We start from the raw sequence: 27643 nt of genomic DNA, 5'->3' as shown, positions 1-27643 counted from the left end.
TATGGCTCCTTATTAAACAAACTCTGGGTTCAGTACTGCAGGTACTGCAAGCTCCAGACAGCCTCAGTTAATGCATTTATTAAGGAGAGAGACAATGAAGGCACATGAGTGCTTTGGAGAGCTGAGTCCTACTAGTAGGAGTGCTGCTCCTAGCAGCAGGCCCTTCCCAGGCTGAAGAAGCATGCTAGTTGCTTTGCACTCATGAGCAACCATCCAGCCGTGTAAAATCACATTTTAATGTGTTATGGCACCAGAACGTCTTCCTCAGGAAGGAACCTTTCTCCCTCCCCTCCCAAACCCAACATTTTCTATCAATATCAGCTTAATTGTACTCAAACCCCAGTTTCAAAGTCTCACTCTGATCCTGACAATATTGTGCTCTCCAGGTGATTCCAACAAAATACACTATATAAAACAATGGATAATCCTACAGGAACACCTGTCTCCAGTTTCCCAAGGACTGGGGACTGTTATGCACAGCAGACTGGTCTTTGCCAGCTCACACAGAGCATTCCCAGCCCACATGCACTGGCCACATGCATCATTTCTGTGGTGCTAAGAGGAACAACACATTTCAAATGAACACTGTGTGCTCTCCTGCAGCCCTAGGAGGAGGAGAATGGATGTCCTAGTCCTCCAACCTTCCTCACTTCTTCCAGGTTGGAGAGTGAAAGGGGTGTCTTTGGGTCTGCAGGAGAAAACTGTACTGGGATCTCAGACAGCCTGCATTGCTCATTATTATGACTCTGAAAGGCTGCCAGGAGAGGTCTGAAGGCTGGACTCTCTTTAAGAAGAAAGTCTGAATGGCACAGGAGCAGGCTGTCCCCAGGTGCTGTAAGAGAAGCCGACGACAGAGAAGACCACCCTGGCTGAACAGGGAGCTTTGGCTGCAACTCAGGGAGAAAAGGAGAGTTTACGGCCTTTGGAAGAAGGGACTAGCGACTCACAATGATTACAAAGAGGCTGTGAGGCTATGCAGGGCAGAAATCAGGAGGTCTAAAGCCCACCTGGAAATTAATCTGACTTCAGCAATCAAGGACAACAAGAAATGTTTCTATAAGTATGTCAACAGCAAAAGAAAGACCAGGGAGAGCCTCCATCCCCTGCTAGACACAGGAGGAAACATGGTAACAAGTGATGAGGAAAAGGCTGAGGTGCTTAATGCCTTCTTTGCCTCAGTCTTTAATAACAAGACTAGTTGTACTGAGGGAATCCAGCCTCCTCAGCCAGAAGACAGAGACTGGGAGAACGACCCCCCCACAATCCAGGAGGAGATAGTGACCTACTGCATCACATAGACATATGGGACATATGGTCTATGGGACTGGATGGGATACACCCGAGGGTGCTGAAGGAGCTGGCTGGGGTGCTCGCCAAGCTGCTTTCCATCATTTACCAGCAGTCCTGGCTGACCGGGGAGGTCCCGACAGATTGGAAATTGGCCAATGTGACGCCCATATATAAGAAGGGTCAGAAGGATGATCTGGGAAATTACAGGCCTGTCAGCTTGACGTCGGTGCCCGGGAAGCTGATGGAGCAGCTCAGCCTGAGTACCATCACAAAACACATGTGGGACAACCAGATGATCAGGCCCAGTCAGCATGGGTTTATGAAAGGCAGGTCCTGCTTGACAAACCTGATCTCCTTCTACGACAGGGCGACCTGCTTATTGGATGAGGGAAAGGCTGTGGATGTTGTTTACCTTGACTTTATTAAGGCCTTTGACACCCTTTCCCACAGCATTCTCCTGGCAAAACTGGCTGCTTGTGGCTTGGATGGGCACACGCTTCGCTGGGTAAAAAACTGGCTGGATGGCTGGGCCCAAAGAGTTGTGGTGAATGGAGTTAAATCCAGTTGGCGCCTGGTCACGAGTGGTGTCCCCCAGGGCTCGGTTTTGGGACCACTCCTGTTTAACATCTTTATTGAAGATCTAGATGAGGGGATTGAGTGAACCCTCAGTAAGTTTGCAGATGACACCAAGTTGGGTGGGAGTGTTGATCTGCTCGAGGGTAGGGAGGCTCTGCAGAGAGATCTGGACAGGCTGGAGCGATGGGCTAAGGCCAACTGTAGGAGTTTCAATAAGGCCAAATGCCGGGTGCTGCACCTGGGCCACAATAACCCCCAGCAGCGCTACAGGCTTGGGGAGGAGTGGCTGGAGAGCTGCCAGTCAGAGAGGGACCTGGGGGTGTTGATTGACAGCCAGCTGAACATGAGCCAGCAGTGTGCCCAGGTGGCCAAGAAGGCCAATGGCATCCTGGCTTGCATCAGAAATAGCGTGACCAGCAGGGACAGGGAAGTGATCTTACCCCTGTACTCGGCACTGGTGAGGCCACACCTCGATGACTGTGTTCAGTTTTGGGCCCCTCACTACAAAAAGGACATTGAATTACTCGAGCATGTCCAGAGAAGGGCAACGAAGCTGGTGAAGGGTCTGGAGCACGTCGTAAGAGGAGCGGCTGAGGGAACTGGGGTTGTTTAGTCTGGAGAAGAGGAGGCTGAGGGGAGACCTCATCGCCCTCTACAACTACCTGAAAGGAGGTTGCAGAGAGCTGGGGATGAGTCTCTTTAACCAAGTAATAAGCAATAAGACAAGAGGTAATGGCCTCAAGTTGCACCAGGGAAGGTTTAGACTGGATGTTAGGAAGCATTTCTTTACAGAACGGGTTGTTAGGTGTTGGAATGGGCTGCCCAGGGCAGTGGTGGAGTCCCCATCCCTGGAGGTGTTTAAGAGTCGGGTTGACATAGCGCTTAGGGATATGGTGTGGTTGAGAATGGTCCGTGTTAGGTTAATGGTTGGACTAGATGATCTTCAAGGTCTTTTCCAACCTAGGTGATTTGTGATTCTGTGATTCTGTTTTTCAGTCTCTACCCTTGGAGGTTTTCCAGACCCAAAGAGAGCCCTGAGTAACCTAGTCCGATCTCAGAGCTGACCCTGCTTGAGCACTGGTTGGACTAGAGACCTCGTGGGTCTCTTCCAACCTCAGCTATCCTCTGATCGTATGAAACAAGCTATGTTTTGAAAGTTGAAAGTATACAGAAGAGAATTTTGAGAAACCTAGGTGCTGTGTTCAGAAGCTTTTAATGGGAAACACAAGGCTTAAGTCAGACCCGATCTGCACGGATACATACTCAGAGTAACGTCACTGATATTAACTGATCTGCAGAACCCACTTTGTATCCAGGTATTGTTTGGACTTTATGTTGAAGTATGTGACAAAATGGACGTGCTAAAGAAGAGCAGTTTTTCAGTGATTTACAGCTGACTGCTCAAGAGTTTGAAGGGCAGCTCACGATTCATTTGTAACTGCAGAGGGCATGTGGTGCTCCAAGTCGGGGGGCAAAGCAAAACTGCTCAGACTGGATTTGATTCCCTACTCCCCCCACTGCCTCTGTCCACACCCAGCTGCTGTGTGAGCTTGGTCTTTGGCAGCCTCCCCTAGTAACTCTTGGACTTCGCAGGAGGTGACTGAACGAGGATAAACGCAAAGGAGGAGCATTCACCAGGTCACCACCAACACCACTGCTGCAAAGGTGGAGCTTTTATCTTATCCTGGAGACCCTCGCTTATTAGCCTAAAAATCAGGCACATCACCTTGGTGGTATTAGGGCGGAGGAAATCTAGCGATTTGAATGGTCTTGTGTTTAAGCAGGGTGGCATGGCAGTAAGACAAGGTGCATACTTGAGGGAAAAGTACAGTTTGGCTTTCCCCATTAGGACTCCATGGAAAGAAGCAGTGCAGAATATGCACTAGTGTTATAGTATCTCTTTCCCTATTTAGAAAGCGTGTACTGATGGTGTTAATTTTTATGCTATGATTCTGCTAGGCACAATACATTAGAAATTTTGAGATACTCTGCTTCTCAAAAAATACATATATTTGGGGCTCTGCCCTTAGGATTTCAGAAATTCCTGTAAGATGGACTTAAAAACAAGTTAAAAATAACACTACATTTCCAGCAGCAAGATTTTAAGAATCAGATGTCACCCCACCCGACCTCAATTAAGTCAGGCAGAATCTGCTGAAGCAGCTGGAGGGGATCAAGCAGGGTGTGAAAACCTGTATTCTAATGCCGGGCAGAGAAAAGAAGATCAGTTGGAAATTTCAGTGTGAAGCTGGTTCTGTATGAAGTGGAGAATTTCAAGTGTGAATGCGTGTATGTGTTCGTGCATGTGCTGGGGAAAGTAGGGTTGGCAAGGGAGACAGAGGAGAGCTTTGTGTTCAGTGCTTCCTCTGACACAGCTCAGCCTGTTCCCTATCTCCCAGTTTCACTTCTGAATGTGCAGGAACATGCGGTGGCTCCTTTTTCCCACCATCTTCATCATCCCTTGTACGCAACAGGTAAGTTCATTAAAAAGAAGAAAAAGATTTCTCCCTTCTTCACCCTGTCCCGGTTTAAAATTTTTGTTTGCTTATTGACAAAATAAATTTCAGAGAAGCAAAGTCCTCATAAAGAATAAGGAGCCATTCCCTACTTCTGAGTAAATTTCATTTGCAACTTATTTACTGCATCAGTCTTGATTTTGGCATTTTTTTCCTCTCTAATCTGTACATTAATATGATTCAGTGGAAAAAAAAAAAGTGTTAGGGGAGCTTAAATTGTCAGTGACCTTGCCTTTTTTTTTTTAAATATAAGCACGATTGGTTATCTGATGCAGTCAGAAAGTAACCATCTTGTCCATGCTCATATTCCATATATATATATATGTATATACACACAGCAGTCTGACTTCAGGCTAATTTTATAAATGAGAAAGGCACCTGGGCTGTGTTATCCTTTGTCTCTTATGAGAAAATTTATGTTATAGCTTTTTCTGAAAGTATTTGTGTCAAAGGCCAATTTCATTATTTATTTACTTAATTCTGAAAATACACTTTACGTGCACACAGTGTATTTTTCCTTTACAATCAAGATGAATGTCAAATGGAGAATTTTCAACTAACTGTCTTCCTCTGCTTTCTACATATTTAAAGTCAGACTAAGATAACCGAACATTAGCAATAATACATTGCCTACTTTTGCTATTTGCTTATTTATGCCATACAGAACTTGTTCAATCTTTAAAACATAAGAAAACAAACAACAACACATGAAGGGCCACTACACAATGGTCTCATTTTCTGATCTACCCATAGGATCAGGAAAAGTATGCAGTGGGTTTGTGTGATGTGGATAGCTTTGGTATAGAAACTTTGGGAAGCAAGGTTTAGAAAATTTTTGGCCTGAAAACCTTACAAGCAAACTTCAAATTTTCATTGTAATTTAACAGATTTTTGAAGATTTTCCAGGTAGACCGAGCTTCTCAGTAATTCCACAGTTAAAACTGCCAGACATTTGTCTAATAGTGTTTTTCTAACTGGGAAACTTTGTAGTCCCGCACCTTTCAGTTGACATCTTTCCCTAAAAAAAGGAGAGAAAATCACTTCCTTAGGTAGAATTCTGTAGGTTTAAAGTATGTTTTAATTTGTAATACAAATTAAACATACTGGTTGAAGCACATATTATTTCCTGCTACACATACCCATTTTGAAACACGGTAGCTGCTTTAAGCCACATAACCTCATACAGCTGGCACATGGCCAAATTCCTAATAATAATACTCTGCTTAAAAAGAAAAAAAAAGCGGCAAGAAAGTGTTTCCTAAAGCAACCAGAGAGTCTTGAACACTGCTAAATGTATAGGAACACCTGTGTGTCTTCTTTCCAAAAAAAGTCTTTAAGAAGCTTTACACTCCAATGCACACATTCATCAAATTAACATTATAGTTTATAGAAAAGGCTTAGCTGCCTAAAAAAAAAAGTATACTTAAGTTAGTTGTTTCTATATTATTGCTGCATTTAGGTAAAAAGGATTAGAAGAAATCCTTTATCAGCAAATGATAAACAAAATAACACATGAAACTATCTTCTGTATGCTGCATGGAATAACACATGACATTGTTTCATATTCATTTATTATATGAAATGCCTCTGTGAATTAGTATATATATCTTAAAAATCATTCAGCCAAAGGAACTTGAAAGCTACTACTTTGGAGCTTCATTAGTAGCTGTGGATTAAGATATCATAAATATAGTTGTAAATGACCATGAAAAATGGAAATTAGTGGTAGAAAAAAGCCTTTTAAAAGGTCATTTACTGCTGCATGCAATTAGGCCAGCTCAATTATGCTGCGAGAGCTTTCACGAGATATGACATATGAAATGCTGAATTCTGCAGATACTTCCAGCCTGAAGGTTGAACTGAAAAGAAACCCAGCCAAATGACCCCTTCCCCAGATTTCCCCCAGTGCCTCTGCTGGAGGTGGTTTCTATGTCAGTAGAGCCCTGCAGTTTGGAGGAACAGAGAGAAACTGATAGGTGGGGCTTCATGTGCCCAGAAAAAATATAGGTAATATTTTTTTTTCCTGCAAGCTAGATGGTGATACTGGCATCTGATGAGGGGCTGGATCTTGTCTTTCCCTCTTGCACTTTGGGCAGTCAGAGCTGCCTGATTAGAGCAGCTCCAAGCCTTACATTGTACTAGTGGCCAAGTGCTGTGTGTGCCCCTACTTAACTATGGATCCAGTCATCCGTGATGAATAACTATATCACGATCTGCATTTCTGCTGAAATCAGCAACATGAAAAGATTTAATGCTAAGATCTAAACTGTTAAGTTTTAGATGTAGTTCTTCAAAATAAGCAGATAGAATATAGCTATCTCAAATAGATCCTTTCACACTCTGTGCTGTCTTAATCTTCACCCATGGCTCAGAAAAATGAACCCATCAAGAACTATTTAGGACTTCCTTTTCTTTAAAAAAAACCCCAAAACCAACAGATATGAATGCTGAGACAGAATGTGGAAAACAGTAAAATCTGGCTAGATCTTGACTTTCTACTGCTGATACAAATCTCTTTTAGAGATATGTCTTTGCCCTGTAAGCCCTGGATTTAATGAACACTTACTCATGCAAATAGATACACTCTTAGAAAATGACCTATTAAGCTCAGTGCAACTATCAGCCTCCCTTATTAGGATTCAATTTTTGCAGCTAGCACGAGAGAATTTGTAAATGCTTTAATGCTCCTTCCCAAATAGCTACTCAAATTTTGGAGCAAAAGTAACACTCAAAAGAAGTTTACTATTTTAAAAGGTTTTTGCCATCAAAAGTAGCACACAGGCTGGCTATCAAACAGTGGAAGGAATTAAAAGCTAATTAATTTGATAGGAGGTTTGTGGGAAGGAATATTTAAAATAAACCCACTGTCTACTTTAAAACACTTATTTTCCTACTTTAGCTGTACTACAGGTTTTATTCTATTGAAGGCAAAGGAAAGACCAATGAATTGTGTTTTATACTAGCAGTAGGAAGGCTCACTGGTGGAAAGACACCTCAGTGCATGACACTCACTGGTAAAATTGGTCCTTTGTCTCCTACCTAAACCTCACGGCCTCTCACTTTTTGGATCCTTTAAGATGAGAAATGTTGTGTCTTCATGCAACTTCATGCAACTTTTTTTCCATCCCAACTTCATTTTATGCTATCCCAGCTATGCGTAATGCATTCAGCTCTCAAAATATCCCACTGTGTGTAAGTTTTTCCACAGCTCACCAGTGAAGCCTGAAGAAAAACCTTCAGAAACTGGTGAAGTCCACCAGCGAAAGGAGGTTTGTCACTGGCCATGCAGATGCCCGCCTGTGCCAACCTGCACCCCTGGGGTAAGCTTGGTGAAGGACGGTTGCGGCTGCTGTAAGGTCTGTGCCAAGCAGTCAGGAGAGACCTGCAATGAAGCAGACATCTGTGATCCCCACAAAGGCCTCTACTGCGACTACTCGGAAGACGAGCCTAGGTATGAAACAGGCGTGTGTGCATGTAAGTTGTTCTTTCATGTTCCCTTCTTGAAATCCAGGAGGGTGGGACCACACAGGTGAATGGTTTTGGAGGAAAACTCTGCTTGCTGGTGCTGCGCAGCTCTGTGCTAGGCAATTTATCCTAATTTAGTCCTTTGACTGCTCAGTCAGAGACTCTCAGAGTAGGGCTGGGACTGTCTTTAAACTCACCTGGGTATGCATTAGTGAAAGCAGTTCATTGTGCACAAGCCTGTTATTTGCAGACATGTTGATGACAGTTTTAAAATTAGGCAGCTGCAGTTATCACTGGGCATAAATGAAAAAAATACGTGCTTGGGCTGGGAAGAACTTGAAGCTGCAGGTGCAGTAAAGGCTGGTCGCATTTTAGCACTGTGTAAGCAGGAACCACGTGCCCCTCCTGTGTTAGTAACTGTCATTTACCATTTGCAGATCTGGTAGCTGTAGGATGTGAGCTCAATGGAGTTTATTATCTTAACGGGCAGACCTTCCAACCTAACCCACTTTATAAGTGCCTATGTGTCAGTGGTGCCATTGGATGTACACCTGTATTCACACCAAGATTAGCAGCAAGTCCCTGTGCCAGGGTCACGAGCAGAAAGAGGCCTGGACAATCCATCTGTGGCCCAGGACAGCACAAGCAGCTTCAATCAACAAACTACAGACTGATGTCAGGTGTGCCTGGCTACACTGGTAAACTTTTCTGTACATAAGCTCTGCTGCATTTAGTGTCCCTGGCTCCAGCAGCCAGGCAGGCAGTGCACTGGCAATTTCTCAGTTCTTGCTGAAGACCATTGCCAGGATGACTGGTCTGTCCTAATTACCCCTCTTACTCTTAGGTCACAGATTCTTTTCTCTAAGCCTGATGAATATGAAAAGCAAAAAGCCTTTTGGCTTCTGTCACTAGGGAATTGGCCAAAGCTACCTTCAACCCGTTTTTCTGCAGAGGTTTACTACTCATCAGATCAGACCAATTAGGGCTGCTGGTGGACAGCCTTTTCGCAGCCTGGGAGCTGTCTCACTTTTTCCTGCTTTGTGGTGGTAGGGAGTCTTGGTTTTCACATACATACATTACCATGTTGCAGGCCTCTTCCTTCAGTGAAAGAATAAAATGATAAGAATTGCCTTAGTGGCTTTCCTGAATTCACAAAATTTCAGGGCACTGCAAGGTCAATGCTCCCTCCAGTATCTTCTCTATTCAGTTTGATAAAAAACATACATGAGCTTATCCATGCAGTTCTGTCATGGTCAGTTGATACTCCCTTAACCTTTAATTCTTGCTCTGCTGCTAACACTGTAGTTCTCTTTTTCACTTTAAGGAAGCACTATTGCCAGAAGCAGTTATCCTGGTCCTTTCCTGGACACAGCTGCCTGTGCTTGAGCTGTCTCCTTCCCTGTGCGTGTGCAAGTTTCCATGGTGAACAACTAATGTGGGTACCAGAAAGCTGAAAGCCATTTATTTGGTGGCAGCTTGAACTGTGGGGAAATTACAGCCTGAAGCATCATCATGGATCAACAAAATAAAACTAAAAGATTGCAAAGATTATCAGAAAACCATAAAGACTGCTGAGTAAATAGGTAGATGCACATAAGTCAATCTGCAGATAAACAGACACACTTACGAAATCTGATGTTCAGTTTGGACAACTTCTAACACCTTAGCAGTGGTTATGCAAGTTAGCAAAAATAAAAAGAGCTCGTCTTTACTTCAAAATTATGATACAATACCTGTAACTGGTATCAAAGCCTTTTTACAGAAATATACTTAATGCTGTGTATAAACACACACTCACTAAGGCAAACTTCGAAGCAAGAGACTTTCATTTCTAGAGAACATTACTAATCTGACCAAAGAGAGAACATAACGCATTGAAAACAAAGGCAACCAAACCATTTGACCCCATGAAATATATTAACTGGGTGTGTGGGGAGCTGTATTTCAGACATCTGGAGAAGAGCACAAAGCCATTTACTTTGTCGCACATCAGTGAATCCAAAAGCTGAAGCCCAGACTTCAGCAAGTCCTTTACTGACTGCAACACTGCACCTTACAGCATTTATTCAGGAATTTGAATCAACTGTGCAACATAACCGTGAGAAAAGATATCCAGCTTGCAAAGTGCACTTGCTATCTTACTTGGTTCAGGGACCCAAAAACCTGTCCCTGTGGTGGCTGTATGTGCTGAAGGATGCTATTCTTCAGGTGCTACAAACCTTCTGAAGCACCTTGAAATTTTTGTTTTGAAGTGGTCTTCCTGCTTCCTGTTCCCAGTGCAGCAGAAGTATCACGGAATCATCTAGGTTGGAAAAGACCTTGAAGATCATCTAGTCCAACCATTAACCTAACACGGACCATTCTCAACCACACCATATCCCCAAGTGCTATGTCAACCCGACTCTTAAACACCTTCAGGGATGGGGACTCCACCACTGCTCTGGGCAGCCCATTCCAACACCTAACAACCCGTTCTGTGAAGAAATGCTTCCTAACATCCAGTCTAAACCTTCCCTGGTGCAACTTGAGGCCATTCCCTCTTGTCCTATCGCTTGTTACTTTGTCAAAGAGACTCATCCCCAGCTCTCTGCAACCTCCTTTCAGGTAGCTGTAGAGGGCGATGAGGTCTCCCCTCAGCCTCCTCTTCTCCAGACTAAACAACCCCAGTTCCCTCAGCCGCTCCTCGTACGACATGTGCTCCAGACCCTTCACCAGCTTCTTTGGACACGCTCGAGTAATTCAATGTCCTTTTTGTAGTGAGGGGCCCAAAACTGAACACAGTCATCAAGGTGCGGCCTCACCAGTGCCAAGTATAGTGGTAAGATCACTTCCCTGTCCCTGCTGGCCACGCTATTTCTGATACAAGCCAGGATACCATTGGCCTTCTTGGCCACCTGGGCACACTGCTGGCTCATGCTCAGCCGGCTGTCAATCAACACCCCCAGGTCCCTCTCTGACTGGCAGCTCTCCAGCCACTCCTCCCCAAGCCTGTAGCGCTGCTGGGGGTTGTTGTGGCCCAAGTGCAGCACCCGACATTTGGCCTTATTGAAACTCATCCAGTTGGCCTTAGCCCATCGCTCCAGCCTGTCGGGATCTCTCTGCAGAGCCTCCCTACCCTCGAGCAGATCAACACTCCCACCCAACTTGGTGTCATCTGCAAACTTACTGAGGGTCTCATGTCAACCTGTGCATGAATTCCATGAATAGCTCAATGGGCCAATACCTTTTTTTGAAAAGTCCTTCTTCTGTTAGTGTGGATAACAAGGGCTAAGCTTTACTTCACTGCTCTTTTTTTCTGGCTTTCCTTGTCAATTTGATTTACCTAATTGAGATAAGTAGGGATGTACCTAGGTCATACTTTTAAGAATGTACCAATATAAATGACCCTTTAACTTCCCTTTATTTCTTGCAGACTTATCTGTGACAGGCTTTTAATCTGCTTACTGCAACGAGATCTTTAAATTGCTGTCTACTTTCCAGGTATCCTTGCAATTCTGTCTGTGCTCTTACCTGAATGTACAGATTCCACATGGTCTTTTTTCTTTTGCAGAGTTTCACCACGAACTTTTGCACTGCAATTTTGTTTCTTTTTTAAAGTGTATTCCACCTAATTCAGCCCTAATCCATCAGAAAACAGGCTTTTTGGTGATATCGGATGTGACGGGAGAATTTTACTCCTCAATACAAAACCTAAAGCCTTCACAATATCTACATAGAAACCAACATTAATGCTTTCAGCACCCCTTTTCAAGCTATGCTTGGCCTCAATTTTCAACGTCTCTTTCATTCTGGACATTTCATAAAAATTTCACAAATAACTCTCTCCACATAACATTTCCATCACATCAAACTGGAGGGTCATACAACACATGCACCTTCATAGTCCTTGCTAGGATCTGAGTATCCAGTGTCAGTAAAGTTTAATGGCAGCTCGGCCGGCTTTTGTATAACTTTGTTTATGTCTCATTTTTAGATTTACCTACAAAAGCACCTTCATGAACAGAAATCAAATGTTTATCCTTCTATTTTCAATTAATCCTTTTGGGGCTGTTCTGCTGCATAAATAATATATTGCTGTCTTAGCTTACAGAAGCTTACCACTAGTTTTGAAGAAAAAGTGCCTAGTACAGGCAACACCCTGGACACCCTGTTCCAGGACCTGTGGCATAGGCATATCCAGCAGAGTGACCAACGAAAACAGAAAATGTGAAATGAAAAAAGAAAAGAGATTATGCTTCATCCAGCCTTGTCTGACCAATATACTGAAAACAATAAAGGTATTTTCTAATATAAATGACTTCCTAATAGAAAATGAAAATATTGGAAATAATGGAGAAAGGGATGTATTAGCAACTACTAATATAAAATGAATTGTTCCTTTTTAAAAGGGTTTTAAAAGAACTTCTCTGTTTTCTACCTTCAGTCTTCAGGTTTTAATAGTAAACTACAGACAAAGCAATATAATGTCCTGAAATATAAGTGCTGCTGGTGCTGTCCTGGTGCTCAGTCACTCAGAAAATATTTTCTGTTTGTTGACTGATAAAGAAAAATAAGACAGCTTTCAGAAGGAGTAATTTTCAAGATATTTCTATGTAAATGTTGCAATCTTTTCTTACATGTTCTGGTTTTAATCTGTAAAAACTCAGGCTTTTCTTTCTTTTTATATTAAAGATTCCAAGAGGAAAAACATGTCAACCCACATTCCAGCTTCCTACAGCAGAGAAACTAGTTTTTTCCGGGTGCTCAACTACTCAAAGCTACAAACTAACTTTCTGTGGGGTGTGCTTGGACAAGAGGTGCTGCATACCTAGTAAGTCCAGAACTGTCACTGTGCAGTTTGAGTGTCCCAATGAAGGCTTCTTTAAGTGGAAGATGATGTGGATAACATCGTGTGTATGTCAGAGGATTTGCAGTGATCCAGGAGATATATTTTCTGAACTCAAAGTTGTTTGACAAGTTACACCACTGACTGTAACATACTGAGAGTGCAACAGTGCATTCACACCCTGAAGAGTTAGCGTAACCCCCTGCCACAGCAATGTTTATCGTGAAACTATGTATGTGAATATTCATTTTTTAAATAGCACCTGGAAAATGCAAGTAAGAGTGCATCTTTATAGACACAGTTGATTTTATATGTGGAAATACATTCTTGAGAAGGATGTATATAACACTATATTGTCAAAACAGGAACTTCTGTTAATTAAGAAAAGGCACAGCAAGACAGCTTCATACCCCACTGTAACAAGCTGTTGTCCACAAAGACAAATACATATAAATTCACAGATGCTCTAACCTATCAGAAAAAAATTACCCTGTAATACTTCATTTATCATTCTTGATTCTCAAATTAACATTTTCTACTATGTATCTGCAATAGTAAAACACACCAATGCTGTTTCAAACAGAAGTCAATTTTAAGCTCAAATGACTTTCTGCAGCAGATAATCTTTCTCTAGCATTGTGAATATAAACAATGCACAAGGAACAAATAAGTGGGCATCTGCAGATAATAGATGCAAAATTTCAAGGAAATTACTATTTTTAGAATGTTTTCTTAAAAAAATTGCTCTCAACAAATGTTATCACAATGTTTTATGGAATACATCTGAACTTATACACTGAAAATCGTGCTTACTTATACACCCACTCCAATGCTGCTAAAAGGATTTCAAGCTTTAAGACATCATTGCATTGACCCATTCTGATTTGTAACAGTTCACTAGTCTTGCTGTTCTAAGACAGCCAAGGCTGGCAAGCAACTGGAAACAGCTGTACATTCTATTTTGTAAAAGTTCTTACTGTAATACAAAACCCCACTTACCCTGGTAACTATAAATATTAAAACATTTACTTTACTTGCATTCTTTTAAGCATATAAACTTTGTTCTCCAGTCATTCTAACTTCATTGTAAGTGCATGTTTCGCTCAGAGGTATATTGTATTATCTCATTATCAAGTGCAACTCAGCATTCATGAATATGGATCATTAAAATATGTTAATTAATACTCCAAGTCTAATACTTGAAACAAAATTTTTGTTGAATTTTCTGATATTGACAATTCTGATATCAACTCAGAACGCTCTAATAGAGCTAAGTACAACATGGAAGAAAAATATTGAAACTAAGAACATAGCTTAGAGCATTCTGAAATGACTACTATCCTGCGAAGTTTAAGAAACCAGTTTCATCAGAGACTTGCTTTCATCTTTGAAAAGACTATGTGGGCTTTTCTTTTCTTCAGAGTTGCTTGTTAAAAACCAAATCTTAGCAACGGTGATCCTTCTTTGAAGCAAGGCCTGCCTTTAGTTTACTGCAAGCTGAAAGTCTGAGAAAAGAACTACATTTTTGGCTGCTACAACCCCTCTTTCTTCTCTTTACAACATATGGTATGTCAATTTACTCTACAGTTAGGAAGACTGCTCTTACTGATATCTGCCATAATTAGGTGCCTTTCAAGTAGTTCTTACAGGCTGGGCCTGTCACTTAATATGACATGTCTCAGAGTTGTTGGAAGCCTTGTCCCAGTCTCACTTTGGAATTACAACAGCTAGGCACGTTGTAATTCATTCTGGTTAACTGAAGTGATTGGATGCTTGAGGGAATTTTGTTTTTTTTTTTTTTAAAAAATCAGTTCTTCCTTCTTTAAACAGCTATCTGTAGTCTTGATGGATCTGTTCTAGGCCCACCTTTTGTGGCATCCAGTTCATTGTACTCTTCTATTAGGTCAGACAAAGATGATATGGCTTCAGAAAAACAGCTTTGCTCCATCCCATCTATATGCAGATAATGGTGAAGGTGAGCCTATGAGAATTAAAAAGAATTCAATGTTATCCTTTTTGTTGGCACCTAACTCCTTTGGCTCAATAAGCACAATTTAGCCTGCACTGAAGAGGGGAGTGCAAGCACTGTAGAAAGGAGATTTAAAGACTTATATCATGACATCCCGTGTTTAAATACTTGGCAAATTTAGTAACAATCCCCTATGGAATCACAGTTGATATTACCAATTTCTTCTTTGCATATTCTGTCTTCTTGGCTACACCTGACCAAACTGTGTTACTGGGTTTATATGGCAAGGTTTTGGCAGCTGGGGGGTGCAGGGGGGGCTGCTATGAGAAGATACCAGGACCTGCCCCCATGCCAGAGCCAGTTCCAGCCAGCTCCAATATGTACCTGCTACTGGCCAAAGCTGAGCCCATCAGCAATGCTGGTAGTGCCCCTGTGATAACATATTTAAGGACAGGTAGGAAACACTTCACAACAGCTGTGAGAGAAAAGAGTTAGACAAACGTGAGAGAAACAGCCCTGCAGACACCAAGATCAGTGAAGAAGGAGCAGGAGTGAAACTGAGCCTGGGAGGAAGGGTGTGGGGTGGGGTGAAAGTTTTGGTTTATTTCTTGCTCTCCTACTCTGTTATTAATTGGCAATAAATGAAATTAATATTCCCCAAGCCAAGTCTGGTTTGCCCATGACAGTAACTGGTGACTGATCTCCCTGTCCTTGTCTTGACCCACAAGCTTTTCATTGTACTTTCTTCCCCTGTCCTGATGAGGAAGGGAAGCGAGAGAACAGCTTGGTGGGTGTCTGGTGGCCAGCCATGGTCAATCCACCACAAACTGGTAGGCAGATTTGTCAGATATTGCTGAAGAGAAAGTAAGTATACTGCCTGCTAGGTACAGATTAATAAGGGATTTATGCTTTTTAAGCAGCAGCTGTTGGAATGATTCCTTGATAGGTAACACAAATAAAAATCTTGGGCTGTTACTTTTAAGCAGTCCCTCTGTGATACTAAGATTTGCTTCCCAATAATGCAAGATGCTAATGATTAGTGGCTATGCATGTTATAATGATAAGAATTGTACCTTTTTCTTGTAGAGCTTCATAAATCTGTCTTTGAGTTCAGTAAAAGTTGGTTTTACACAGGTGTTATTTGCTAAAGCCAGAAGGGAATGGGAATGGCCCACAGGAGGTACTGAACATAGACCAGTTTTCCAGCCCTCTTGATTCCAGGAGACAAAGTGCAGGGAGGGCTTCAACCTGTGATACAAAAATTTAGTTACTTAAGGAACTTAAAGAACACAAAGCTTAAGTTTCCTTTGCTAACAAACAGTCTGAAGAGGTTAACATTTAAGCTTTCAGAACTAAGCAAGCCAGTTATAACTATCATTTTGAGTAAGACATTTTAGACTTCAGACTAAAACACCGTGTCTATTTTAAATTTAAAACGCAAACACCAATTTTGTTTTGTTAATTTAATGTATCAGGGTTTGAAAAGTAAAGTTACAAGCACCTGTAAAACGGACTGTAAGCACTCTGAGATTTAGGAGAGGGGCAAATTAATACTGCGTGGGGACAGTCTGTAGTTTAGAAATCAGTAAAATGATTTAGATTCTCAGAAATTTTCCCCATGCACTCCTGTCTGCCCCTAAACTCCATTCTGTATGCAAAGCTTGCCTGCCTTTCCTGTTATAACTATGTAGATCAATAGTGTAAAAAGGTAGAAACGGAGTGCTAATAGTTGTTAAAATAAGGATGATTCCCTATCTACATGAAAGTAACCATGAAAGAGAGGGGCCTTCTGTTCAGTAAAAACAAACTTCTACTACAGAACTTATTCCTCCAACATCCTTTACCAGCTGGAGACCTCTGGAAGGTTGGGCTTTGTCTTCTTTTGCATTTTTGAGAATGAGAGGAACAGTACAGGGATATCTAGTCAGCTCCCTTTATTTGGAAATCCAAGAATGCTGTGACTTATTCTAACTCATTATGTAAATTAATTATATTTCCTTCCCTTTTGAAATTAAGAAAAATATTTCTGAGTAAATGGATTTGGCATTGAAATTCTTCAAATGAAAAGTGAGTGCGCTCCAGACAACTGACAACAGTTTCAGTAACAAATTCCATGACTACTTTGAGTAGTATTGCAAACCTTTCAATATTTCTGCGAAGGTCTGAAACCTGTACATTTCCTCGAACGAGAAGTGCACAGGCAAGGTAGAGGCTATGCTTTGGATCTGCTTGAATTAGTTGATGATCTCTACTAAAGGCATCTGAAAACATCTGATCCAACCTAGGTGGAAAGAGAACAGAATTATCTACTCTTACTAAAGCAGGCTACAAAAGTTCTTCAGAATGCCCACCTGCAGGGTTTAAAAGTTCATGAAATTCTGCAGATATAGGTACATTTAACCTGAGACCATGAAATACAGGAAAAAGATTCAAACCTATAGATGTACATATGTTGTCATTAGAAATTTTTAAAAACACATCAGATCCATTTCTCCCGCTCCCTCATGTTACAAGACACTGTTGAGTCTGAAGTTGGAGAAGTGGACAGTCTAAGCGACCTTTATTATGCCAATTTTAGGTCAATGGTTGCAAAGTATTAAAAATACATTAAAAAGATTTAACTACTTGAGGTTCTGGTTATATGACAATTTGAGTGGACAATCTCACTGCTTGTGAAGGATCTGACAAGGAATACCAAAGTGCTGCTGACCCTTACAGAACTGATTATCTGACTGTTACACTTCATTATTTAAAAGGATCAGAGAATCATAGCACTGTATTAATTTTGATTAATGATTTAGGAAAAGACAGACTATTTGTCTACTTATTCTCATTTTATCATGTATGACTGCTTTAAAAGATGATGCTGCAGGTCATATTCTTTCTCTTATCACCTCCTTAAGCAACCTCCACTGTACTGTGGGATATCAAAGATGGTATCTGGAGGAGGTTTCCATGGACCTATAACATCTAAGCTATTCTTTCAATTTGTTCCAAACTGTCTGCACCTATCATCTCTCTTTTTTTTTTTAATCACCTCTGCCACAATCTGCCTATTAAAAAAATAACTAAAGGAGACAAAAATATTACCATTCCCATCTCATTCTGAAACATGATTGACTGAACATCTCCCTGTAGTCTGCTACCTTCCCTCCAGCACTGTATTGTCTTCTCAGGGTATGGCTTCAAGAGATCCAACTGATTGCCACAACTTGCTGTCACAGAAAAGGGGTGGTCCTGCCCTCTTCTCCACTTTGCATACTTCCATCACTTACCCTTAGCTGCCTCTATCACTATTTGGACCTTTTGCTGACTGAACTTAATTTACTAAAACCAGTAAAATCTATTTTATCTTGCTACTTTTCTGCTATGTCAGTGGGATAAATAATCTCACAAAATTTGACAAGTGTCAGCTTACTGTTACAATAAGCTGTTAAATAGGCTCACTGCATCTCCAGACTGAAGATGCCATTAATTCTCAAGGAGTCCAGTTTAATTCCTTGTTTGTCTTTACAGTATTTTGTGAGTCAAGTGCAAACCATTACTCAAAAGAACTTGTGCTGTCGGTTCTAAGTAATACATTTTTCCAACAGAAACATTTCCCAGCAGAGATAAGAAAAATACATTTCAAGTTTACTGGCTCAACCATGACAGAGAAAAAGGACAAAGGATGTTCCTAAAATCAGCAAGACAAATTTGAAAAGGTGTCAGACTTAAAACTTTTAGAACTTCTACCCTTAGTTTTGCTATAGAATGGATTTTTTAAAATGAAAACTATGGAAGAATCAGAAATTATGCTTCAAATGTAAAGCTTCCGTAATATTTTTCTCTTACCTTCTAGAAGGTACATTAACATCAGCCAGTGTATACAGAGGAGTCAAGCTTGAAACCAAGTAATGAAGTCGAGGAAATGGAACCAAATTCATGCTGATTTCATTAAGATCCATGTTAAGGGAACCTTCAAACCTAGCAGAACTGAAAATTTAACAAAATGTTATAAAACTGTGCTATAAACTAAATAAATTACTTTTATAATGTAAACATTCATTAGATCTATTTTTCAGCTGTTTTGTACAATAAAACAGTAAAACACAGCATTCAGGAAACTGTTCATGGATAATTATTAAACTTTCATATTTGGCAGTAACAGTGCTATATCTTATTTACTTACTCTTCTCCTTATAGAAAAATAAATTATCAAGAATGATACCCTGTTCCCAGGGTCTTTAGCACTGGTTTTCAGTATTTGGACATAGCTGCTTGAATATCAGTTTTAATAAATAGGCTATAATAAAACATGCATGACTTAGCATTGCTGACAAGCTGTTTAAAAGAAAAGAAGGCCAATACTCCAGAAGTATATTTCACCAGAAGTGTCTTGCAGCAATAAACAGTTCAGGAGCAACAAGGATCTGATGCTATTTATAAAATAATACAACTGGCCTAGAAAAGCAAACCTCCCTGGGCTCCATTAAGCATTAATGGAAGACAATATCCTTCTACTTATAAACCTTTTCTTAATTCAGTTCTAAGACTATCATGGCTAGAGCAACACCAGTACAGTCTGAATACTTCCAAATACTTTAAAATTTAGTAACTGATTCTTAAAAAGAAGAGACTCATACCCAATCGAAAACAAAATTCTTTGAGTTGATGCAGGCCTGCATATTTGCAGCATACCCCACCTCCAGCAATACCACTTCTACAGAGGAATAACATGCAACTTTACCTTGTCAGGTTCAGCAGCAAGTTGGCTACAATATTATTCATTGCATCAAATGGCTTCTCTTGTACAGTTCTTGCACTGCCTGCACTTGATGTTACCAAGCTGTTTTGCTTCACAGTTGACCCTAGCTTCCCAGAACTGATCATCTGATGAATTTTATTAACTATATCAAACAGAGACTTTGAGAGAGAGAAAAAAAAGCATACAAGTCTTGAGCACAGAGCTTTCAAACTCAGTATCCCAATTTCTTATTTCAATTAATCTTAAAGAAAAAGCTAAGACATGGTACTGTCAGTTCAAAGATTATACCTTTGATAGATATAAGTCCAACTTTTGACCAATTCTAACTGACTGCAGTGTTTCTAAAAGTCTGTTCTTACACGTCACAAACATATACACAGCTTGGCTCAGAAGTCTGAATTTTATTCAACTATTCAAAATCCTCATCTTCTAAAATTACATTTTAAATTTTCATAATTCCTGTGAAATAAAAAATATACTCTCTAAATGTATTTCACTTTCTCTTGCTTTTTTCATAAGCAAACAGCAAGACAGTCCAAGTTAGAGTCAAATGGGTCCAGTGGTTTGCATGGTCAGGTATGCCTATGCAAATCACTAAACAGTAAAGTCAAGTCTGTTGGAATTTGGAGGGGTTAGTCATGTCCCTTATAGGACTCTACTAATATTACACACAAACTGATTGCTAAAGCAATGTAAGACACTCTCAGCCTCAGTAAACAGAAGCTTTTCACTGTTTACCTTGAAACAGACATGAAAAAATTCAGTCTAGCCTACTCTGAAGGTGCAGAGCAACTTTTTAGTGATACCCATATTAATTTCAAAAGCCTGCAAGTGATTTAAGAGTTCATTTATTACTTAAAAAAAATGAAACCATGCTTTTAAAGACTTGGTAATAAGGAAGGAATACTTCCTGTGTGCAGTCTAATAAAAAAGAAATTGACAGAAATAGAGTATTATTTCTTACTTCATTCTCTATTGGTAGCACACAATCTGCATGTTCATTAAGCTCCTTCATAGCCAGAACACTGTTATATGGAGAAGTAATAACATCATCTTCACCAGAGGGATAAACTGAAGTAACAAATCTATATACTTCCGGGAATTCATCCTCAAGCACATTTAGTACAAAAGTTCCAAGACCAGATCCTGTCCCTAATTACGAATGAAGACAGAGTAAGACAAAAGGTTTCCCATGTTATCTTAAGCTTAAGTCTTAGAAGTTGGAAACATACAACTTTTCAGTTATATATATTAATGAATATTTTCTGAAGCACTTGGCTGACACTGGAGGCTACTCAGATGTAAATCAAGGCAAGAAGGCTTTTCCCAGAAAGGAAAATAATTAAGTGATAAAAGTATTTCCCATCGTATACCAGACAGAATGAAGTACACAATCGCAAAAGTTTCTGCAAAACAAAATGTCCTATTATGTAACCAACATTCTTCTGATCCAGTATTTTTATTTCTTACTTTAAAAGCTTTAATTTGAATTTTGAAATAAAACATTTGTTTAAAAACATTGAACTGCCTCAACCAACTGTTTACTTTCCTTTTGCAGTTTCTTTATAAAGTTTTCTCATTCTCCAGTTAAAACAGAACCACCCCTTTACCCCAGTGCACACACTTTTTTCCTCATTAGTACTAAGCACATAGCTCTGAGTTCAAATCAGAGGACTGAACTGTGTTTTTTCTGTCTTGGACAGCTAACAGTCTCAGCAGCAGACAATTTAATCTATGAACGAGACAGCAATTTTCTGAAATAACGGAAACAATATCTGCAGGGTCTCTCAAATTAAGCAAATGGCCACAAAGAAGGCCCTTGACAAAACCTGCTTCGTATTTAGAGCTATTTTCTGTGTCTTCTTCCACATCATAATCAGTTATAATACATGCCCCCCACTTTTCTGGGGGAGGAAGGCTTAGTGGCAATACAGTAGTTACAAAATTGTCACTGCAAGGGAGTCTCCCTTCTGATTTATTAGCAAAGTAGCTAGACTGGATTCAAGAGAATTATGTGGAAGGAAAACAGAAAGCCGAAGTTTTTCTGAAGTTAAGCAACATTAGAAGCCTCCTTCAAAGACTTTCGGGAAACTCTTTCCCCACGATGAAAAATAATTTGATGACAACAATGATGTCAGTGTTCTGAGGCCACTGTCCCTTCTTCTGATCAGTAATACTCTGGTGTTTCCTTGTATTTGGTACCTGTCTTGATCCACTCACTGCCTTGTATTTAAAATCTTAGCTGTATTTTTGTTCTGGGTAGCACTTCCCTTAGTTCACGATTAGGGCTCCTCAGTGCTCTAACAAAAATAGTTACACGTCTACTTAACTGGACTGTGTTAAATTTTTTATTCTGCATTCTGAATGATGTAATTGTTACATTGATCTTCTTTTCAAGATACAGGTTCTTCTTTTTTTATCTGTGGCTGGTGCAATCATACTAACCATAAAAAAATTACTTACCACCTCCCATAGAATGAATTATAAAAAAACACTGTAAACAGTCACAATGTTCTGCGGTTTTCCTCAGCTTTTCCACAATCTTTTCCCGGTACTGATAGCCATATAGCTTATGGCCTACAGCCCTGAGGATATGAAAAGTACTTTAAAAAAAAACAACAATAAAATTTTCAGTTTTTTATTTTAACTCCTCCTATTTGACATTTTAGAGTTTAGAGTCCGGAGCTGGGTGCAACACCTATTTTGTGAAAGTTGCTAAGCTGTGTCTGTATCATGTGAATATGGGAGTCAGGATGTGGTTTTAATTTTGAGGATGCAAGTAGCAGTAAGTTCACAGCTTTGGAGTGTGCACTATTATTTTGTACTGATAAGGAAATAAACTCCCACATTGGATGATCAAATTGTAATTATGAAATGAAAGTTACACACTCCTTAACAATAAGGATATCCCTATGTCATATGTGTACTCATCTTCTTTTGAGTACTATGCGAGTCAGTTGCTACCAGTAATAGAAAAAAACCCAAACAGCTAATTTTCAACACACTTGCCTGCTAGATGGTGAAGTTAGAGGATGCTTTATTCCCTGTATTGCACTCTCGGTACATTTGCTGATGATTTGCTTTCCAGACTGCAGTGCACTGAATATTATTAGAGGCACATTAAGGTCTCGAAGAAAATTTGGAATTCATTATCTTAATCAATCTTCTTCTGAATTCTCTTTTTGGTAATGTAGTTTATATGCACAAAGCCAGACTCTGTGGTGCTTAGAAATCAGAAGTACATTTGTTCATATATCTAATTTCCACACTAGATGCACAGTCTCAAACTAGATTATGGCTTTGACTGAGCAATGGAAGCAGCTGAATAGCAAAGAAACAAAAATAAAAAGCATGTTCTTTTGAAAAAGAAAATCAAAAAAACAGGAAGAAAAAATAGACAAAATGATGTATCAGCAAAATTATCCTTCTGTAAAAGGCTTTTCAAAGCCTTCCTCCAGGCAACAGTGACTCCAAAGTTTATTGGTAATATGCTGCAGCTCCCCAGGTGCAGAACGAACCAGAAAGCTACAGTTATCATTTCCCTTTTCAAATACCATCTAATTAGTTGCTAAGAAATGCTTTCTGAAGAGGTCCTCACCAGTTGTTTCCTGAACCAGAAACATCTGTGATAAGCTGCTTGCTATCAAACACATCCCTCAATGGTCCCTGCAGAATTTCATTTACCACTCCCTCCTCCATGTCAATCAACAGCGCCTTTGAGAAAGGAAAGAATTAAAATTCAGTCTGTAAGCAAACCACCCTTTCGAAATAATCACACAAATAAATATAAAATTATTTACAATATAAAAGGTACTCTGTTTCTACTGCATTCCAGAGAAACCTCTTTTTTTAGTTGTTAACTAGGAGACCAACTAGATTCACCTTGGCTGATTTCCTAGAAGTCGTTCAATAAGACAGCGTTTCAGATAATGCACTTTTGTTAAAATTTTATAATATTTTGCCCCAGTACTTATGAATAAAGAAATTAAAGCATTTTTATGTTTCAAGTTTTCTTGCTTCTTAACCACTTAAAGAGGCTCAAAGAAACCTACTCCTTAGAAAATTCAAATAAAAACTTGGTTGGTAATATCTGCAATCATTTTATTAAAATTATAATTTAAATTACTCAACAAAACTGGCAGCAAACTGCATTACTCCACTGAACCATAAAAGTTACTATTAGAAATTTTACTATTCAAAGTAGTATTTAAAAACATATGCAATTATAAGGATCTTATAAAAATTCCAACACAGTTGGACATAAATATGCAGTGTAGAAAGAATGACCTTTATAGATTGCCTTACTCGTGCTTTTAAAGAGCAGATTTTTCCTTTGTAAATACCAGGACCATCACCACCACCTCTGAAAAAAAAAAAAAATCCAAGCTCAGAATCGTAATAGAAAATAAGGCAATATATACTAGAATAAAATTCCCTCCTTAATCTTTGGTGTTCAGAGGCCTGTTACAATGTAAACAAACAAACACCCTGAACATGCTGCTAAGAAATACCTCATACTTCCCCAAAGTAAAGCAATTACAGGACACGCTCTCAATCAGAAAGATCCTAAGCAGTACTTCAGGAAGCTGAAAAGGTAAGCACTGAAAATTTACTCTCAGATACAGCCCCTGCTCTGTGGTAATTCTACAAGCATTGCCAAAACTTGAAAGGATTACCTTCTATCCAGCATGTGGTATATCCGCATCATATAATGGAACACAGCGCACCAAACAGCACCACTAGCTTTTCAACAGAGGTAGTACCACACTGCACTGCTGCCCAAGGGGTGAAAGCTGTATAACCGCACTAGCACAGCACTGCGCTTGAGTTACTTGCCATTAAGATTTACCAGTTCAGAAATCATGCTGGGCTGACACAGCTTTATTTCCCTTTTTTTTTCCAGGATTGGTTGTACTGAGCCAACCTAGGGGACAATGCATTGTGTACAATTACATTTTTTTCCCAATGAATGCTGGTGCCTCTGCACTCAAAAGATGAGACACTCCAGTCTGGCCAAACTATATTCACAGGGAAAAAAGGCAGGGATACTGGAAGATGGATCTAATTTTTCCCCTCAATTATTTACCTAATTTGGGGGCTGGTCAAGTCTAAATTTAAAGCATCTCTTAGACGATTCTACATTCAACCACAAGAATATTCAAAAAATATCAGCTGAAATTTGCTCCAGCATCAAATGTTCTGACCATTCCCAGTCCCATCAGGAATGAGGGGAAGAGAGTACGGGGCTGCACTGGGTTCCTTAGGGATCTTCCACCCTCTCACTCCAAGCTCTCCAGACACTCCTCATTAGCTGAGCAGCTCACAGCAGCCTCCAGTACTCATGTGATTCCTCTAGCCTACACAACTTCCTATATGGGTCCACTATACCCCTGTTCAAAATAATTAATGCAGGTGGGTTATCCTGTCAGAAATGGCTACGAAAACACACAGTGGCACAGACTTTTTTTCTGTTATGGTGATTTGCCAGTGTGTGTGTTCATAGCCATTTCTGACAGGATAACCCACCTGCATTAATTATTTTGAACAGGGGTATGGCATGGCATAGAAGATTGACATTTGTCACTTTTATGACACAGGGTTTTATGCTTGCAATGACCAGGGGGGTGAACTAGTTCTTTCTGATAAAACTAAAACAGACCCCACAACAATAACAAAAGGCCAAAACCTCACAGCCTGAGCAACAGATTTTGGCACAACTTTTCCTAACTAAATTATGGTTCAATGCTACAGTCAAAAGTGGGAATTGTTTCAAACAGGAAAATGAACAGTTCCTGGAAAAGATGAGATTTGAATAATCATTCTTCTGTTTTATGTATTCAGTGAGATAAGTTCTTCCTCTTTACGGAGAGAAAACAGATGTTTCTATTGCACTCAACCTGTCAATAATAAATTGGGTGGTTTCATCCGGCACATACAGAAACATTATTTACAACCAAATTTTCTTGGAATGGCAATGATAAACTCCAATGCACTTGCATGTTCTTTGAAAGAGGTAAAATTTGAGACAAAACAATTAGTATTTCAATGCTATTTTACTTAAAATTGTGTGCTGTACTGCAGCCTGGCCATATGATGGAAGGAAAGAGAGGCTGGTCAAATGCTTTTCAATTAATTAAAATGCAATAGCAATATCCAAGTGCACAACTGTTTCATTCTTGCAAAATGCAAAGATTTTTGTAACTGCACAGATAAGAGATGACTGAATGCTCTATGAATTGGTTAACTTAAAAACAAAAATCACAGCCACCAGTCCTTTTGTAACAAACTAGTCAGATAAAAGGGATTTAAAAGCTGACATGACCTTTTCTGACTACCTTATATATACAATCCCTGGTACAACTCCTTAAGAAATGCTCCTACGTTGGTATTCGGAGGGCTTGCAGTCTGATCATGATTTGCAATGGCAAAAGCTATCAGATCCTGACTGTCCATTTTTGTTACAGAAGGGAAGGAAAACAAACCTAAACACTTTCAGCACCTTTAACTACTGAAGTGAGTGTAGTTAAAATGGAAAGATAAAGATAAGTGTTTTGAGGAGATACAAAAAAGCAAAATCTTTTTCTAGCAAAAACTAAAACATGACCTGAAACAAAGAAAAATGTAACTTAAGATACCAGAATTGTTGATCTACTTTGTTAAACTCATGAATTGCTTGATAAGACGACTTACCTTGTATCTACGTTCCTAAAGAAACTGCTTAATGCTTCATCATAAATTCCATTCTAAAAGGAAACATGACATAAGATGATGTGTAATATCAGAAATTCTCAGTGCTTTTTCATAGAACAATTTAAGTTGGAAGTGACTTCTGAAGGTCACCTGTCAAACCTCCCCACTCAAAACAGAGTGAATACCTATGTTGAATCCAACTAGCTCTAGTCATAACTAAAAGGAACATTTCATTGAAGTTTGATATTAAAGGAGGATGTAACTAGGAAATTAATTTTTCAGCACAGGATTAAACAACCCCTTTTCCTTCATTTCTAAAGATTTAGGATTTTACTGAAGATCCCAATGCAATTATTAAATTGAATAGCTATTGTGTAGCTCACTTGAGTTTATCAGTGCTACACCATTCAGTTCATCATGTCTATGTTACCAATGTCCGTGAAGTTCTATGGAAAGTACATCACACTGTATCAGTGACTCCTAAACTCCCTGCTGAGGGGTGGTGTGGAAATTGCTTACCCCACCATAAAGCTAAGGAGACCTAGCAAGTTTAAATACTTTAACATCATTATTTTACTCACTACTTACCATACTCCTAAATACCTGAGGAAGCAGAATTTTGAAGTCATTGTTCCCTACAACACTAAAACCAAGAGACTCTCCATACGTGTATGAACTTCATCCATTGCCTTTTTACAGCTGCTTCAACAGAAGGCATTGAGGACTGCTCATCATTATCTGTTATCAGACGGTCTTTGCCAGGAAACAGTATCTTTATAGTCGTGGCATTTTTGTTCAGGGTACTCAGCAGAATCCTGCTCCCTTTACGCTGCTATTTCGGTCAGCACAACAGTACAGTCAGTCACTGCATGGCCTGTGCTAACAGGGAAAACAAAGGTGGGCTTCGGTGGGCTCGCTGCTTGTTTGCTTTACTGCTAGTGGCAAAGAACCTGCACTGAATAACCCTCTCTTTTCACTAGCTGCCTCAAACCTGGTAACGCCTGCCTGTATAGAGACGGCCTGGGCTTTTTGAAACGGAAAGGCTAGAGAAAGCCGATGTGAATTAGCGAAGATTAGTTAAACGGCAGAAAAACCTGGGGATACTTTTGCTCACAATGAAGCGGCCTTTGTTCAATGAAAGAAACACAGTGCTTTGCAGTCACAGTAAAAAACACGGAGCGAAGCGGCGGCCACCGTGGCCCCCCCCGCGGCGAGTGCGGAAGGCGGCTCGCCCCAAGCCGCCCCGCTCAGGCCAGCGGCGGCCGGGGGTGAGGGGGAGGCGGCGCCGTTACCTTGTTGACAGCGGCGTGCTCCCGCAGCGCCAGGTCCCAGAAGCGGCAGCCCACCTGGTTCCCGCACTGGCCCACTGCGAAGCGAGAGACACGGATCAGGCACAGGGAAGGCTCTGGGCGCCGCGACCCCCCGCCTGACCCGACTCCCCCCCCCCCTTACCCTGCACCACCACCGACTGGGCCATGGCGGGGCGGGCCGCGGCTGCCGCCTCTTTCGAACTCGGCGCCCGGAAGCCGCGCCCCCTAACGGCCGCGGCCGAGGAGGGGACGTTG

The 27643-nt window shown here is 40.4% G+C and overlaps 2 protein-coding genes across 3 annotated transcripts; one reads left to right on the top strand and one right to left on the bottom strand.

Moving 5' to 3' along the window:
- Window positions 1–4277: 4277 nt before the first annotated feature.
- On the top strand, window positions 4278–12864 carry CCN6 (cellular communication network factor 6). Its single transcript, XM_074819300.1, has 5 exons — window positions 4278–4340; window positions 7580–7856; window positions 8285–8527; window positions 11931–12124; window positions 12519–12864. Exons 1-5 carry the CDS (start codon window positions 4278–4280, stop codon window positions 12798–12800), a joined length of 1059 nt encoding a protein of 352 aa, XP_074675401.1. The 3' UTR covers window positions 12801–12864.
- A 96-nt stretch (window positions 12865–12960) lies between these two features.
- Window positions 12961–27602, bottom strand: TUBE1 (tubulin epsilon 1). 2 transcript variants are annotated; one of them, XM_074819298.1, is made up of 12 exons: window positions 27531–27602; window positions 27371–27444; window positions 26079–26131; window positions 23676–23751; window positions 22987–23102; window positions 21852–21973; window positions 20353–20540; window positions 19371–19546; window positions 18476–18616; window positions 16782–16922; window positions 15715–15889; window positions 12961–14653 (listed from the first exon to the last, which is right to left on the bottom strand). In XM_074819298.1, exons 1-12 carry the CDS (start codon window positions 27553–27555, stop codon window positions 14495–14497), a joined length of 1446 nt encoding a protein of 481 aa, XP_074675399.1. In that variant the 5' UTR covers window positions 27556–27602; the 3' UTR covers window positions 12961–14494. The 2 variants fall into 2 exon arrangements, with proteins under 2 accessions (XP_074675399.1, XP_074675400.1); XM_074819299.1 differs by having other exon boundaries at window positions 23694–23751.
- Between the last annotated feature and the right edge of the window lie 41 nt (window positions 27603–27643).

The sequence above is a fragment of the Strix aluco genome, chromosome 3 (assembly GCF_031877795.1).
Source record: "Strix aluco isolate bStrAlu1 chromosome 3, bStrAlu1.hap1, whole genome shotgun sequence".
NCBI lineage: Eukaryota > Metazoa > Chordata > Aves > Strigiformes > Strigidae > Strix > Strix aluco.
This window is presented reverse-complemented; position numbering and strand designations above follow the sequence as displayed.

Bases quoted from the DNA above. Each gene is read 5' to 3' on its own strand.
- CCN6 (XM_074819300.1), top strand. From the start codon at position 4,278: ATGTGCAGGAACATGCGGTGGCTCCTTTTTCCCACCATCTTCATCATC. The intron at 4,341-7,579 runs GTAAGTTCATTA...ACTGTGTGTAAG, and splicing joins TCATCCCTTGTACGCAACAG to TTTTTCCACAGCTCACCAGT. The intron at 7,857-8,284 runs GTAAGTTGTTCT...TACCATTTGCAG, and splicing joins TGAAACAGGCGTGTGTGCAT to ATCTGGTAGCTGTAGGATGT.
- TUBE1 (XM_074819298.1), bottom strand. From the start codon at position 27,555: ATGGCCCAGTCGGTGGTGGTGCAGG. The intron at 18,617-19,370 runs GTAAAGTTGCAT...TTAAATTTTCAG, and splicing joins TTGCTGCTGAACCTGACAAG to TTCTGCTAGGTTTGAAGGTT. The intron at 15,890-16,781 runs GTTTGCAATACT...TTTGTATCACAG, and splicing joins CTTCGCAGAAATATTGAAAG to GTTGAAGCCCTCCCTGCACT.